Source organism: Serinus canaria, chromosome 1, assembly GCF_022539315.1.
Source record: "Serinus canaria isolate serCan28SL12 chromosome 1, serCan2020, whole genome shotgun sequence".
Taxonomy (NCBI): Eukaryota; Metazoa; Chordata; class Aves; order Passeriformes; family Fringillidae; genus Serinus; species Serinus canaria.
This window is the reverse complement of record NC_066313.1, coordinates 36,455,808-36,470,901: the sequence shown is the minus strand read 5'-3', so window position 1 is coordinate 36,470,901 and position 15,094 is coordinate 36,455,808. Positions and strand designations below refer to the sequence as shown.

At 40.0% G+C, this 15,094-nt stretch overlaps 1 protein-coding gene across 3 annotated transcripts in view; it reads right to left on the bottom strand.

The window, feature by feature from the left end:
• Positions 1-10,942, bottom strand: part of CEP295 (centrosomal protein 295) — a 41,865-nt gene extending 30,923 nt beyond the window's left edge. The window contains exons 1-6 of one of the 3 annotated variants that reach the window (XM_030234751.2): positions 10,864-10,942; positions 9,173-9,306; positions 8,277-8,477; positions 6,406-6,530; positions 5,538-5,631; positions 670-783 (exon numbers count right to left, since the gene is read on the bottom strand). In XM_030234751.2, the coding sequence (XP_030090611.2) occupies positions 670-783; positions 5,538-5,631; positions 6,406-6,530; positions 8,277-8,477; positions 9,173-9,280 (642 nt within the window). In that variant the 5' untranslated portion in view covers positions 9,281-9,306; positions 10,864-10,942. Of the gene's footprint in view, positions 1-669; positions 784-5,537; positions 5,632-6,405; positions 6,531-8,276; positions 8,478-9,168; positions 9,307-10,863 lie in introns of those variants that run through there. The other 2 variants (XM_050980106.1, XM_050980116.1) reach the window with 2 other exon arrangements.
• Between the last annotated feature and the right edge of the window lie 4,152 nt (positions 10,943-15,094).

Here is a 15,094-nt window from a genome sequence, read left to right as displayed (position 1 = left end):
TTACGTATTTTGTAAGTTTAGGTGACAAAGTGTTCCAGTTTCGAGCTGCACCAGGGACAATAATTTATATGATTTGTTATGATAGAGTGGTTATTTTTTGTAAAAGACATAGTAAAAAGTATTATATGGTCAACATTACAACTTCTATCCTCATGGTTTTGTTTTAAACAAGGGGAAAAAATCTCTGATGTATCTTCCATCTCCTTTGGGAAACCAGAAATAATCTGTAACTTTCCAGGAAGAAAAATCTTACTAACATAAAAATATACTTAGGAAAAAAAAGTCATTCCAAATAAGCAAGCCAAATGCAAGGCAAGTCTGGGAGTACACTGCTAAAAAAGAGGGGAAGAGAGAAAAGCAGGGCAACTGCAGCTATCAATTCAGCATGAGCCACAAGTCTTCCAGTTTGGGTGTTTGAACATTATACCAGTCTTGTGATCTCACCTTCCAGTAAAAGCCTGTTCACTAGGGACTGCCAGGGGCAATACACTAAGTGACTGAGCACGTAACTGAGGCTTTACAAGGCTGGCCATCTGAGAGTCTCTTTAGTAAGTAGTGTAAGCTGCTTTATACAAGTTCATATCTTTAAACAGCTTTTAGAAAATCTAACAACTGACACCCAGACAATGAATGCAGACTGTAGCACAAACACTTGGATTTAATCATCACCTGCTCTCCATCCACTTCTCTGTCCACCAAAGCTTCAGCAATATGGTAACGTGTAACAGAAAAGTTGCCAGCACCACAGGGCTTCACAGCAAGGATCTTTTTCACTTCAAAACTCTAGGAAGAAAAATACAACTACAGCTGTATCACAGAACAGTATCTCCATCAAAGCAAATAAACAGAAGTGATCTGGATAGCTAAATTATTATTAAAAGAAACTCACCCCACCAAATTCTGTCCTGAAAATAGTGTTTATAACCTTATATACATGTAATAATTAATAAACCACATCGGCACAAGGCAGATCTAGAGGGGTTTAATAACGGAGAGCATCTTAGGCAAACCCCTGCACAGAAATTGACACTCATCAGTGCCATGTTTCAAAAGCACTAATTTAAAAGCACTTGAGTTTAATGCATTAATACAAATCCCACTTAGAAGAGCTGTATCATTCACCTCAGAGCAGGGCAGCCACAGACCCACAAAATAATTATGCCCAAGAGCAAAGCAACACTTGTCAAGTACAGACTTTCTTTAGGAAACTCAGAGCCATTATGTCCAATTTATTAGCTGACCAGAGAAAAGAGCATTTTCTGTAACTTCACTGAAAACTGTCTATTCATAGAATGCTAAGTTGCTGTGGTTTTTTAGAAGTTTTGGGTACACTAACACATTTCAAATATTTTCTGGAAATTTGAACAATAAGCCATCAGACCCTCCCTCTTCTTTGGCTTAGCCTCATATTCTCACTAGCAAAGTAGCCAGGTTAGGTTACTCAATATACTGTAGGACCCCTCTTTGTACTTAACATCTCCTCCAATTATTTTCTCTCAGCTTCCTCTTTCCTCAACTTTCTCCTAAAAAGGTGCTCTTATTCACATTAAATAAACTGGAAAGATTCATAGCTTGAGTGCTCTAAATCTAACATGACCATAAAGAAAGGCGCACACACAAAGAGCAGCACTGAGTCTCAGGAATATCTTAAACTGCATAAAACGAGGCATACAAAATTTCAGGATTGACTATTACTATTTTATGAAGACTGTAGAAAGTAAAGTCTTTAAACAAAAAATCAAAGAATCATAGAATCATTTATATCAGAAAAAACCTTCATCAAGTCCAGCCATTAACTCAGCACTGCCAAGTCTAAATCATGTTCCTGAGTGCCCCAACTCACATCCTTTAGATATCTCCAGGAAATGATTCCATCACTTCCCCAAGCAGCCTGTTCCAGTGCTTGACAAGACATCGAAGAATTTTTTCCTAATATCCAGTCTAAACTTCCCCTGATGCAACTTGAGGCTACTTCCTCTTGTCCTATGACTTGTTACCTGGGTGAAGAGACCAACCCTTGCCTGGTTACAATCTCCTTTCAGGCACTTGTGGAGAGTGACAAGGATCCCCCTGAGCCTCCTTTTCTCCAGGCTAAACACCCCCAGCTCCCTCAGCCACTCCTCATCAGCTTTGTGCTCCAGACCCTTTCCCAGCTCTGTTGCTCTTCTCTGGATACACTCCAGCAACTCAATGTCTTTCTTGTCATAAGGGACCCAAAACCAGTAAAACTACTTTTAGTCTTACCAATAGAACTTCAGTAACTTATTTTATGGTCCTTAAACAATATGCTGAATTTCTTGATCAGTAAAAATCATAGTAATTGTAACAGATCAACACTTGAAGATACTGATTATAGCTATAAAAACACACAAGTCCCAGGCCTAAATCTCATTAGATTGAGTGCAGATTACCAGCGCATGCCCCGTACTGGGTTACTTTCAGAAAGTAAAATTAAACATTTCTACTAAATTATTTTTAAAAATTAAAATTAACAAACCAATAACAAATAATTATTAATTACATGTAATCAATTAAATCTCCAGAATTTTATTCAAAAGCTGCGAAGATGTGAGAATTATGTTGGAGGCTGCAATTTTTCTATTAGTGTCAAAAGCAATTTAGGCTGAAAAAAATACCATACTTCTATCCTGGTTTTGTAACTCCTCCCTCCTTTTTTTTTTTCCTTCCATCAAAAAGTAAATAATTCTATACTAAAATCTGGCAAAACGAGCAGCAAAGTATCATAAAATGGGACAAAAAACTCATGACCCCAGCTCTACAAATGCTATGAATACTCAAGCAAAGCACAGTAATACTTTTTAGGTTTTGTTTCCATTCCACACAAATCTAATAGATCATGTAAGAAAAAGTAAGTTTCCAAGAACTCCGCAACATTTTTCAATAAAATGGTGTTTACAGTTTAACTTCAATTAAGTAACTTTTCATTTGGTCTATTTAAATATGGCCTTGACTTCTAAAATCCGTAATTCTGGGAACCAAAATGGGTTATGACATTAGAGTAAAAATACTTTTCTAACTGGGTAAAATCACAATAATAGGAGTACTTTTAGTAAATGTTTCTTATATTCTAAGTAATTATGCTATGAACAACAATGCCCTAGCTCCTTTTTATGAAATTATAGTCAATTGTTATTGCAAGAGAGCATCAGATTATGATCATAGTTGCGTTTAATAAGCTCCTTATGCAAACGTTCAAAAAACCAAGCAGATTTACTCAGATGACCCTGTAATTTGCTGTAATTCAAAGGATTTAAAGTTAAACAATTTAAATTCAGTGCCTTTTGAGTAACATTTTCAAGACAAAGCCCTAAATTTACCTTCCCCCAACAGTCAATATCTCTTGTTTTCTCTCTCTTGAAGCAGAAACAGGAATAAAAATCTCTCAATCTTTCAATTACTTAACATTTCCCCCCATGAAGTACATGGCACCCAATAACTCTTTGAAGAAAATAACTTCATTCTTAGTCCTGTGCCCTCCCAGCCATAGGTCTACAACAAAAGGATTAAAGTCTATACAGATATAAAAACTAGAAAAAAGGCTTAGTCAGCTGGTCTTTAAATTGAACAAATTGACATGCTGTGCTATAGGGAAACAGAGCAACTCTTTTCCTCAACAAAAACTCAACATGTCTGCAAAATTACTGTTTCAATCTGCCATTATCACAACATGAACTTCATAACAGAAACAAAACCCACATAGTGTAGAAAATCCAGATGTTTGGAAACTCCACTAAAATGAGTTACAAATCAGATTTGTTGAAAAGGTGGGTAAAGGATATTTGCTAATGGATGGAAATGCATTAATTTTTTGAAAGAAACAATACTTAAATAGAGCACTGACCCAGACAAACCATCCAACACAATCACATATGCAATTCTGGTTTCACCAGAACCTGGAGAAACCTGGAAACAAAGCCTTCTTTCTTCCCCTGGTGACAAAACACTAAAGAATGAGGAGTAAATTCTGTGTTTATAAAATGGAAAGGAAGATGCATTATTGATGTTGGTAGATAAAAGTATTAAATAAAAGTATTACATATAAAGTACTGTGTCATTTTAGTTGTTACGGAGATTAACTGCAGTGACTATCTATGGTGAAGGGTTAAAAAAAAAAGTGATGCAAGACCCATTCTAAACTGCAAAAGTTACCACAAAGCAAAGCCACAACATCTCATTGCTTTCCCAACAATGCCAAACTGAGAAACAGAAGCACCTGAAACCCAGGAAATAAAGAGTCAAAGTTCAGACTGATACAGACTTCACCTGCTCTACACCAGATACACCAGGAACACACCCTGTGGCACAACATAGAGGGCAACTGCAGCATGAAAGGGTCTGTGAATTTACCTGAACTGTACCAGACAGGACCTAATTCCAGATGTACTAAATTTCAATATAGCATACACTTCACCAGAAATAACCCCAAACTTATCACTCCCTTACAACACTTGTTTTAATCTTCACTCATATCCAGTTTATACAAGATGAAAACCCTTGGGCAAATAACAAGAAGATCTAGAGAGAAACTTGTACTAATGAAAAGTCATGGGTACTGTTTCTAATAATTCTTAAAACTGGGAGGGTCAAACCTTATTCAGTTTTTCCAGATACAACACGAAACCCTATCATCCTGCACTCTAAACTGTACATAATGTGCTGGGATGTAGCTGGAAAAAGTTTTGAAAGCTTCACTGGCTCTGAGAGGGGCTAGTATACCTCAACCCCTTTTTTTATTGTCAGTACCTTGAATATCCCTGAACCCAAAGGTTTAAAAGAGTACAACACCACATGAGGCAATTTAAATTCTGCATTCATGAAGTTCTATTAGTTAACTCCAAAATAAAAATGCATGTAGTGTTCTTTCTGCAGTTTAGATCTGCAATCGTATAGGAAATTCTACAAGTATACACCAGCTCTATGAAACCAAAGCAGCATGAATGGGGTACAAAGCCACACCTCAAAAGACTGCAGCCTCCCCAACATACTTAGGTGATGGTTTCCTATCAAAATTAAAGAGCTTCCCCTTTATTTAGTACTCCCTACAAGAAAAAAAAGTAAAGGGAGAAAAAAAACAACAACAAAGCTGCCCCACAGCTAAAAACACAGAATTGTCTTTATTTCAGAACTAAACAAAACGCTGCTAACTGCATCAGTATGACAGCAGGCTGAGGAGGCATGTAAAGTACATGCTGAGAGAGATCATTGTAAAGGCTCATATCATTGAGGCTACTAGATGAAAATGAGATATGATGAAAGTTTAAAAGGACACATTACCTACAAAATAAGAGTCTGATTACAAGAAAAAAAATTACATATAACAAGAGATCAATTAAGTACCTGAGCTTAGTAGCAAGAAATCAGCTAATATCTAATGAATTAATTCTCTTGGTTTTTGCTGAACCACTCTCCTTATATATGCAAATACCAACTCTGGATGTCCTGCTGTGAGGAGTCAGAGCAATAAATATATATGGTACCCCTGAAATTGTGATCATTGTTGTTTTACAGATACATACCTCAAAAGGACGTGGTGGAGGAGGTGGCAGGCTTGCAACTTTGGCTGCTCTTTGTCTTTCCACTTCCAGAGCACGTTTACGCGCGTCTGCTCGTCTTGGGGACAAAAACAAAACAAACCACAAAAGAGAAGAGAGACAGAAAATTATTCAAGCAACAGTGACAGAACAGTGCAAAATAAAAGGTAAACCTGAAATTGGATTCCTAAGTACCTGCACTGAACGGCTGGGCCACAAGGATGGGTAAGCATATTAAAAAGACAACAGAACTTGGCTGGAAGGCAGCATTAAAAACTACCTTCTTCAAGTTATGCAAAAACGTGCATATATACAAGCATCCCAAAAGCAATACAAAATCTCTGCTTCTGACCTAAGTTTCCAGAAAGCATTGTGCACTTCCTACACACTTTAATTGTTTGATTGTAGATACAGCTAACTACTTAATTTACAGGTCTTAGCCCTACTCAGGCACAACTATGCCCTAGAGGACACAAACCATATTCCATACCAGCTCAAGTTTGGTCCAGTCTGCTTAATAAAAAAAAACTGGAGAAGACCATGACAAATGCACTAGGTCCTTTTTTCCAGTGGTTAACTCTCCATCAGGAACTGGCCTGACAACATTTAATTTCATATGTCACTGAACTCCTGGAGAATCTATAAAGCCAGCCTGAATATCTGACATTCTTGTCTTGGTTTTAAAGATACAGTTTTTATCAAAAGCCACAAGCTTTGTCCATGAGCATTAATTCTCTAACCCATAACATTTCAAGACTGAAAAAGCTCCAAGCAAGAAGCATCAACATTTTTGCCTTTCACCTTGTGACACTGTAAAGTTCATTCTTAATAAAACAAAATAACTATTGCATACCTGGCTTGCTCACGAAATAATTTTTCTTTTTGGTGCTTCTGCTCTATCAGAGCTTTTCTATGTCTCGTCTCTGCTCTTTGTTTCCTTTCTTCTGCTTGCTTTGCCAGAGCTTTTAAGTCAGGTTCCTTAACATTAAAATATTGTCATCACTCAATACAGAATTTTACTCACATCTCATACTATCAGTATGATATTTAAAATTAGATACTGCCAGTAAGAAGCACAACCACAAAACTATTTTCTACTGTGTTAAGGTTAAAATACTCTAATAACTTTTCCTTCTCTGCCATCTTTATTTTCTTCTTCGCCAAGAACAGCAGTGAACCTGCCACATCTCTCAGCCAATTTAACCAAATATTGATGTAGAAATCCTAGATTCTTCTGTATCCATTTGAAGAAAAAGATAATTAAATACATTTAAACAGCCTGTAGCAAATGCAGACTAAACTATGTAGAAGCAGAGTGTTACTACCCTTCAGTCATCAGAGACATTTATTATTAGTTCTCTGTTCCTACAACACTGGTTCCACAGTTTTTTGCTAACTCACCTATCCTAGCATTGGAAAGGACTTTATAAAGAAAAGACATGGATAAATGGAAAAGCATAATGCTATTTTACTTGGGTTTAAAGATCCTGACTAATTCAGGAAGCAAGCTACTTTGCAAAATCCATGTAAGTCTTTGGCTGGTTTCTGTAAATCTGATTCAGAGTCAAACCTATAGAAAAATTCTACCCAGCAATCTCAATGATCTCTCAAGCAGAGCCTACACAAGTTACAGGATTTTAAAGAAAGTGAAACCAGGTTTTAGGTGCAGAATTAAAAAGTGACACCCATTTGCAGTCCAGGCAAAGGCCTCTGAAGCCCTTGCCAAGGCTTTCCATGCCACTGGTGCACTGAAGGGAAAAAAATGTAAAGTGGATTTTCTTAAACCATAGAAAAGATCCATGGTGGAGAAAAAATTACTGTATTACTGGCATAATTAAGATACTGAGTGATTATGTACAATTTAGTGAAGTAGAAATGTACATGATCATACAAGCTAATACAATCAAAGTAACAATAAAGTCTGCCCAGCAAAAGCCTTCACAGATAGGCCCATAGACTATCTTGCGGGAAGATACCTGCAAAAAAGTACACAATCATTTCTAAAAAGCTTCCATGCTTAAAAAGTTGTCTATTTGGATATCAGGACTTCAAAATCAGGAATGTCAACAGAAAAACCAACCAAACAGCAATTCTGGTATTTCTAAAACACTGAAATTGGCTCTGACAGTATCTGCTGGTATTGGCTGGAATAGAAATTACTTTCTTCACAGTGGCTGGTATGAGGCTGTGCTTTGGATTTGTCCTGAACACAGGGTTGATGATATAGAAATGTTTTTGCTATTGCTGAGCAGGGCTTACACAGAGCCAAGGCCTTTTCTGCTCTTTGTGCCACCACACCAGTGAGAGAGTGGGGGGTACATGGGAGGCTGGGAGGGGACACAGCCAGGACAGGTGAGCCCAACTGTCCAAAGGGGTATTCCAGACCATATGGCATCATGCTAAAGGGGGGGATGAAGGAGGAAGGGGGAGATGATTGGAGCGATGGTGTTTGTCTTCCTCAAGTAACCATTACACATGATGGGTCCCTGCTGTCCTGGAGATGGCTAAACACCTGCCTGCCCATGGGAAGATGTGAATGAATTCCTCATTTTGCTTGGCTCTGTGTGTGGCTTTTGCTTTCCCTATATCTCAACCCATGAGTTTTCTGGGTTTTACCCTTATTCTCTCCCTGATCCCACTGGTGAGGGAGAGAGCAAGCAGCTGCCTGGTGCTTGGCTGCTGGCTGGGGTGAAACCATGACACAATCATATTATGCTCACTTACATTTTCCTTGGCCTGTCGGTGACCCTCCCCAATCGCTCTTAAGCTTGATAGATACAGTTCTTCCAGGGCTTTCATCTTCTCATCCTGTGCCTTCTGCCATTCAGCTCTCAGTGCCTCCTCTAACTGATGCAGTTGTTCTTCTCTCCTCTGTTTTACCTTCTGCCTTATCTGGTAGGAGATATACTTCTGCTGCTCTCTGACCTGTAGAAATAGCATTTATATTTATCAGCAATTCAAGAAAAGCATAATACTTCTTGCAGCAAGACCTTCCACAACACAGTTTACCCTCCTTCCATCTCATCTACTACTCCATTCACAATCTGCCCAGAAAATACTTTCAAGTTACTGTTACCTTTTTCCAAAATCAGTATCTAAAATAATAAATCTAATCTTAATTAAACACTCTGGTTAAGGTCCAAAAAGCTGCAAACACTGCTTGGAATATCCTTCCCTCCAAAAATACAACACAATAATCTATGAAAGGATCCTATTACAATTCAAGTCTTAAAAAAAATCAACTATATCAAAAACTTAGTAAACATAGTTTATTATTTTCCACTTTGTATTTTAGGCTTTTTTTTTTTTTTTTTTTTTTTTTTTTTTTTTTTTACAGAAAATGTTGTGAAGCACTGGAACAAACTACCCAGGGAAGTGGTTGAGTCACCACCCCCGGAAAAGTTCAAAAGACATGAAGATGTGGCACTTAGGGACAGTGGCAGTGCTGGATTAATAGCTGGACGATCTCAAGGATCTTTTCCAACATAAAAAATTTCACCATTCTACAATACTATCACCTTGAAATTTAGCTTACAGGAAATAATCTTTTCAGTTACTTTTCCTACATTATTTGTTACATCATCAAATGAAATACAACATATGGAAAAATACAGGCATACCTGTTGTAACCTTAGTTTTCTTCTTCTTTCAGATTCTTCTTTCAGAAACATGGCTTCTTCATTAGGACTAAGCCTCAATGTCCCAGCTGTGGCAAGTTTCCTCTTCATCTTTGGATATGCTGAATAATCAACTTCTGTGAGAACAATGCAAAAAAAAAAAAAAGAAATTTTGCATAAATGATACTAGCAAAACAGCTATACAAACACCTTGAAGTTTGCCCTGTCTGTAGCAGTGACTATTCTGGGATATTAGGAGAATCTGGGGTGCTGTTCTCCCCAGCACAGCAGAGAAAAGAGGTGGACTGAAGGCACCCTCTCCGTTGTAACTCTATCGTGGTATCTGCATGTGAGAGCTACAACTGCTCACATCTGGCCCAGCTGAAGGCTGGACTTGATCTCAGAAGTCTTTTCCAACCTCAATGACTCAACTGTAATCAACAGCACTGGCTCTGTCTTTGTCAGTCACAAAAGAGAATGCTTTTGAACTTCTTTGAGCTATGCACCAAACACAGCAACAGGATGAAATTCACAGTTTACTCTGTGGACCAGGCACCAACATTTGCAAAGTGAAGGGTGAACACCATTCCGCTCCCGGGAAGATTTAAAAACAAACCCACCAACTACCAAAAAGGACACCCCACAATAAAGCAGGCTGGTCACTCGGGTGATTTGTACTGAAATACTCTCAAAACTGTTGTAGAGAAGATGTAAGACAAAACAGCAATTTTGTTGGTGTTTTTGGCTGCACTCCAAGGTTTTCTGGTACAGACTCCGTAACTCCAGCAACAGCCTGCGTACCAAGCATTTCACTGGAAAGCTGAAACTGCTCACTAACGAGTTTTTATTCAAGTTTTTCTGAGAAGACAATTTCAAATTTTATTTCCCTCAAGATTTTACTGTGAAAGTCTAAAATTCCCCTGCCCCCAAATCAAGTAAGATTTTTACTGGATCTTTAAATATTTATAACCCTGAAAATATTCGCACAAAACAAGCAAAAAGACTTTCAAAAGCCACTGCCAATTCTAAAAAAATCTAGTGAGCAATTCATATAGCACTAAAGAGTTTAACCAACACGATATACCAGGAAACAATTCTTTTCAGCATCATATATACTGATCTAGGTATATTTAGAGACACAGTATAACAAATAAAATAACAACACTGTAAAGAAATCAGGTGATGTGTAAAGACGAAGATCCGTGAGACATCTTCGGTACAGGATTATTAAAGCAATGAATCCGAAGCTCTTTACAGCATATAGAAGGACAGTAGCATCCTGGATCCTGCCAGCCCTCCCTCAGTCACCCGATGAGCTACAGAAGTTTATCACGGCACAAAATTAAGTAGCAAATTACTACATTCTCTCTCTCACAGGCGCACACACACACACACAGAACCACACATTCCTAAACAGGGAAAAATGTTGAGGATGACCAATGCAAAGCCTGGATCCAAAGGATAAGAGCAGAGGCCGAGATCGCGAATGCCGCGCTCCCCCGGACGCAGCCACAGCACCACGCAGGCGGTGCGGGCTGGAGCGGGCCCCGGGTCCGCCGGGCCGCTCCCGCCAGTCACCGGGAGACACCGCTGGGGCAGCACCTGGATCCGCCCGAGCTGAGAAAGTAAAACAGCGAGGGAAGGGAATAAAGGAAGACGCGGGAGAGGGAGCGGGAGAGCCGCCCGTCACGCACCCGCCACCGCCGCCTGGGCCCCGCCGGTCGCCGAGGCGCCAACGGCCGCCGCCCCCACCACGTGACTCCGCGCCCCTAACGAGCCGCCCATAGCGCATGCGCCACCGTCCGCCCGGCTGCTCTAGCCCCGCCCCCGTCTCGCGGTGGCCAATTGGAACTCGGGACGGCGTCAGCGGGGGGCGCGCGCGCCCAATATAAAAGCGGCGCTGTGTGCCGTAGGGGGGAAAGGCATTTGTCCCCTAGGGCACCCTTGAGCGTTCCTTCATGCTGGTCAGCCTCTTCCCTACGGGCCGAGTGTGGGCAATGCCTTGCTCGCCTAACGCAGCAGTCTCAGCACGCACGTGGAGAAATGTATGCAGGGGAGGGGTTCGTCCCCACGGCTCACTCCCAACTCCGCCCCAGGAGCCCGCAGGTTCCAAGTGCTCGCGTGGGAGGGGCAATCACTGGCCGAGCTTGAAGCGCTAAGAGAGCGGAATAAAACTGAATCCTGCTAGTTCTGCCTCACTAGTGTTACTTCTATGCAGCTTCCCCGTTCAGAGCTCTTTTTGGTTGCACTGTGTCAGTAGAAGGAGTATCATAGAATTATAAAATGGTTTGGCCTGGATAGGGGACCCCGAAGATCATTTATTTCCAACCGCATTCAGGCTGTGGCAGTGCCCTGTACGTGTAGCGCTGCTCTGCCTGTCTTCTAGGCTTGCTCCTGGCTTCTACAATGGGCACATCTGTGTTGCTGCCTCAGCCTAGTAGCTAAACCTTTCCTTTATAAATCTAATTTTTAACTAATGTCTGCCCTTTGTAAGTCTGATGCAATGCTTGCATCTTTGCTGGCAGCATGTAGTGACCGATCAAGGGGGGTAATGGATTTAAACAAAAAGAGAATGGGTTCAGAATAAACATGAGGAGGAAGTTCTTTACTGTGAGGGTGCTGAGGCACTGGCCCAGGTTGCTCAGAGAAGCTGTGGCTGCCCCATCCCTGGAAGCTGGATCCCCCAAGACCAGGCTGGATGGGGTTTTGAGGAACCTGGTCTAGCAGAAGGTGTCCCTGCCCATTGCGGAGGGGTTGCAACGAGACGATCTTCAAGGTCCCATCCAATCCAAACTATTCTATGGTTCTTCCTCATGCTTCAGCTTTCTTTCTAAAAGGAGCCATTTATTGTGTGTGTAAGATTTGCAGCAGCTAGGATTTGAAAGTGGAGACATCAGATAACCTTGATTTATGAAGAATGTAAATTTTATTTGTATTGAGGGAAACAATTCTGCTACACGTACGGATGAGGCACGGAAGGCTGTGTCAGTCTGTTTCTTTGCATGGAGCACATTCCAAGAGTCTGAGCTGCTGAAAAATGAAAGAAAAATGAAAGAAATGTTTGTGACTTAAAACAGACCAGACACAAAGGAGATAATCAATTGTCTTGCAACGAAACTTGTGTGCAAAATATAATTACTTTTTTGGCAATTTCTTACAGAAAAAGGAAAAATATATTTTATACAAGGAGCTAACTGACATAGTAACCCACCATGTTGTGCCCTACAGGACTGAAACCAGGAAGGCTGAGATTACTCAGTAAATCTTAGTGGTTTGGTCATGCAGATGCATGACTGCACAGGAAATAGACTAAAAAAATACAGAATTGCAAGGGAAAAGACGTCAGCATAAGGAAAAGAGTTAACATAGCAACTTAATGTGCTTTCTTCCCTGCCTTCTGCATTTCACTGCTCAACTACCTTCTTGTTCACAGAATTTTGCTTTCTGACAAGTGCCTGCTGCAAACTACTGACTGGAATAGCTGGCACCAAGTTAATACCTGATTGTACATTAGGCACACAGTTGTTTCACAGTATGCCTGTTGAATAAATTAGACTTGAGAAGTGCACTTCCAAATGTGTTTTCTAGTCTCCTTATCGGATTTTTTTGTCCTTCAGCATTTTCATTAGGGCAGTGTTCTCCTCAATAACATCACTTGTAAATAGCTTTATCCTGCAGGTCAACAGGTGAAAAAAAAAGTCAAGATAGTCTATTAATTGAGCTTATGGATTTTAATCCTCTAGTTATAAAATGTGAAAGAGGTCAAATATATGCTCCTCAATTATACTGTTGAATGAAAGGGCTATTATGAAATCAATATGTGCTGGGTAAGAATTTTGTTTCAAGGGTGCTTTCTGTCATTGTCTTGCAGAATTATTTCTGCTACTGCTTAATTTACATGCATAAACTGAAAACCAGGAATTTTAATACTGTAATGTTTTCTACTTTTTACTACACACACTTGAATTACAGTGTGACAGACTTGCATTAATTCCTTCCCCCTGAGAAGTAGATGATGTTCCTTTTATGAAAGGTGAATAGTGATGCAGCAGTACTGGTGCATTTAGCCAGGGATATATGAAACTGGAGGTACTGAGCTTCAATTCTTGGTCACATTCCTCTTGAGGAAAAGAAATTACACTTGCAGGAATTCTCTACAAGGTCCCAAGATAGCCACTGGAAAATTTGAATTTCATATGTAAAAAATGTCTCAGAGTAAATTTACATGAAAACACAGATTTGAAAGAAATCATATTAATTTAATGCATTTGAGGTTGAAGAGGGGTTGAATGACTGTGAAAGCCACTGATGAGCTGGCCTGCAGTGCACAGTCAGGAGTTCAAACCACAGTACAGGCCTTGTGCTGCTCCAGAAAATGTCTTTTGAGAGCAGACTGTTTGTACTTCCCTATCACAGAGGTTTATTCCATCAGTAGGTGAACCATTGCAAGAGATTATGGCACAGGCACCTTGCCTTGGTGTGCTCTGTGGGGCCCTTTGGTCTGAATGTGAGGCTGGACTTGACCTTGTGTGGCTTGAGGGAAAATATTCCCTGTCTCCCGGGCAGGTCAAGCAGACCAGCATAAGCAACCTATATCTTCTACTGCCACACAGGAACACTTGCTCCTTTCTTCATCAGAAATTCTTCACTGTCCACTCATGTCTCTCATTTGCACAAGGGAAAGATGTCTTTGTAGGCTTTTCTGCATCTTTAGCAGGGGAGCCCTGGTTTTAAAGGTTTTCTGCAAGCTAGTAATGGAACAGTACAAACATCTGACAGCTGACCCTTGCACAGGACTTGGCACCCTGCATGAATTAAGTATTCTCCTTGAAAGACCCTGAAGGAAGAGCTTTAAAAAACATGTCATATTCAGACACGAAATCCCCCTGCCCTGAGTCGTCTAACACATCATTATATATTACTACAGCTTTCTGCTTCTAGTCTCCTTGCTGATCTGAAGTATCAGAATGAAATGAGAATTTATCTCAGTCTGAACTGGCCTTTCTCTGCATTCAGTATTCCTCAATGTCACATCCCACACTGTCATATAATCTTAAAAGTTCCCCTATGGTTCATTTTAGTTTGATGTGTGATTACTTCTCCCATGCTGTTCTCTTTTAGCACCTGGCACCTGATGTCTAATTATCGTGACTGCCAGGAGCTGACGGGATGTGGTTTTACAAATGTTTGTAATCCTGCAGTTCATACATTTTCAAAACTGCAAAGTGCTTTTGTTAAATAGTTTGCAATAAGTACATTAATGTGTAAGCTTTGCAAAAAGACAGGGAGTTTCCTAAGAAGGAAGAAGGGCTAATCTTTATTTTTGAGGCTGACCAATCTACCATGGTTAGCCTGTGCAAGCACAGCCTACAATATTTTCTGCCTGAGACTGATTTGGAGATAAATTTTCTTGACAGTTGTGGAATAATAGCTTTTGTTATTATACTCTGTGTCATGTAATAGAAAGCTGCAAAGCTACGCTTTTCAGTACCAAAGCAACTGTATCCATAGCTGTGTCTGTATAAATTCTCAAGGTGCAGATTCTGTCCAAAATAAAGATTCTATAGTTTAAAAAAAGAAATGAAAAAAGAAGTAAAATATGAGGAATAAAAGGCTATGTAGCTGGCAGAAGGATAATTATGTGTAATTAAATACAGTGTACAGCCTAAAATTATTGTTCTGGAAGGAAATGTCTGTAAATTCAGATGTGGTTTTGGACATATATGATGTTGTCTTACAGACAAAAAAAAAGGCAGGCTGCCCTATGACATTGATCTAGAAGTTCTTATTAGGAAACCAGCTTCATTCTCTGTCACAAACGCTCCTGGGATTTCACCCAGCATCCTTAGCTCAGCTTAATGATTTGAGTCACTGGAAAACAACCAGCCTTGGGGTGGTATGAGCAGCAACAAGTGACTAAGAACT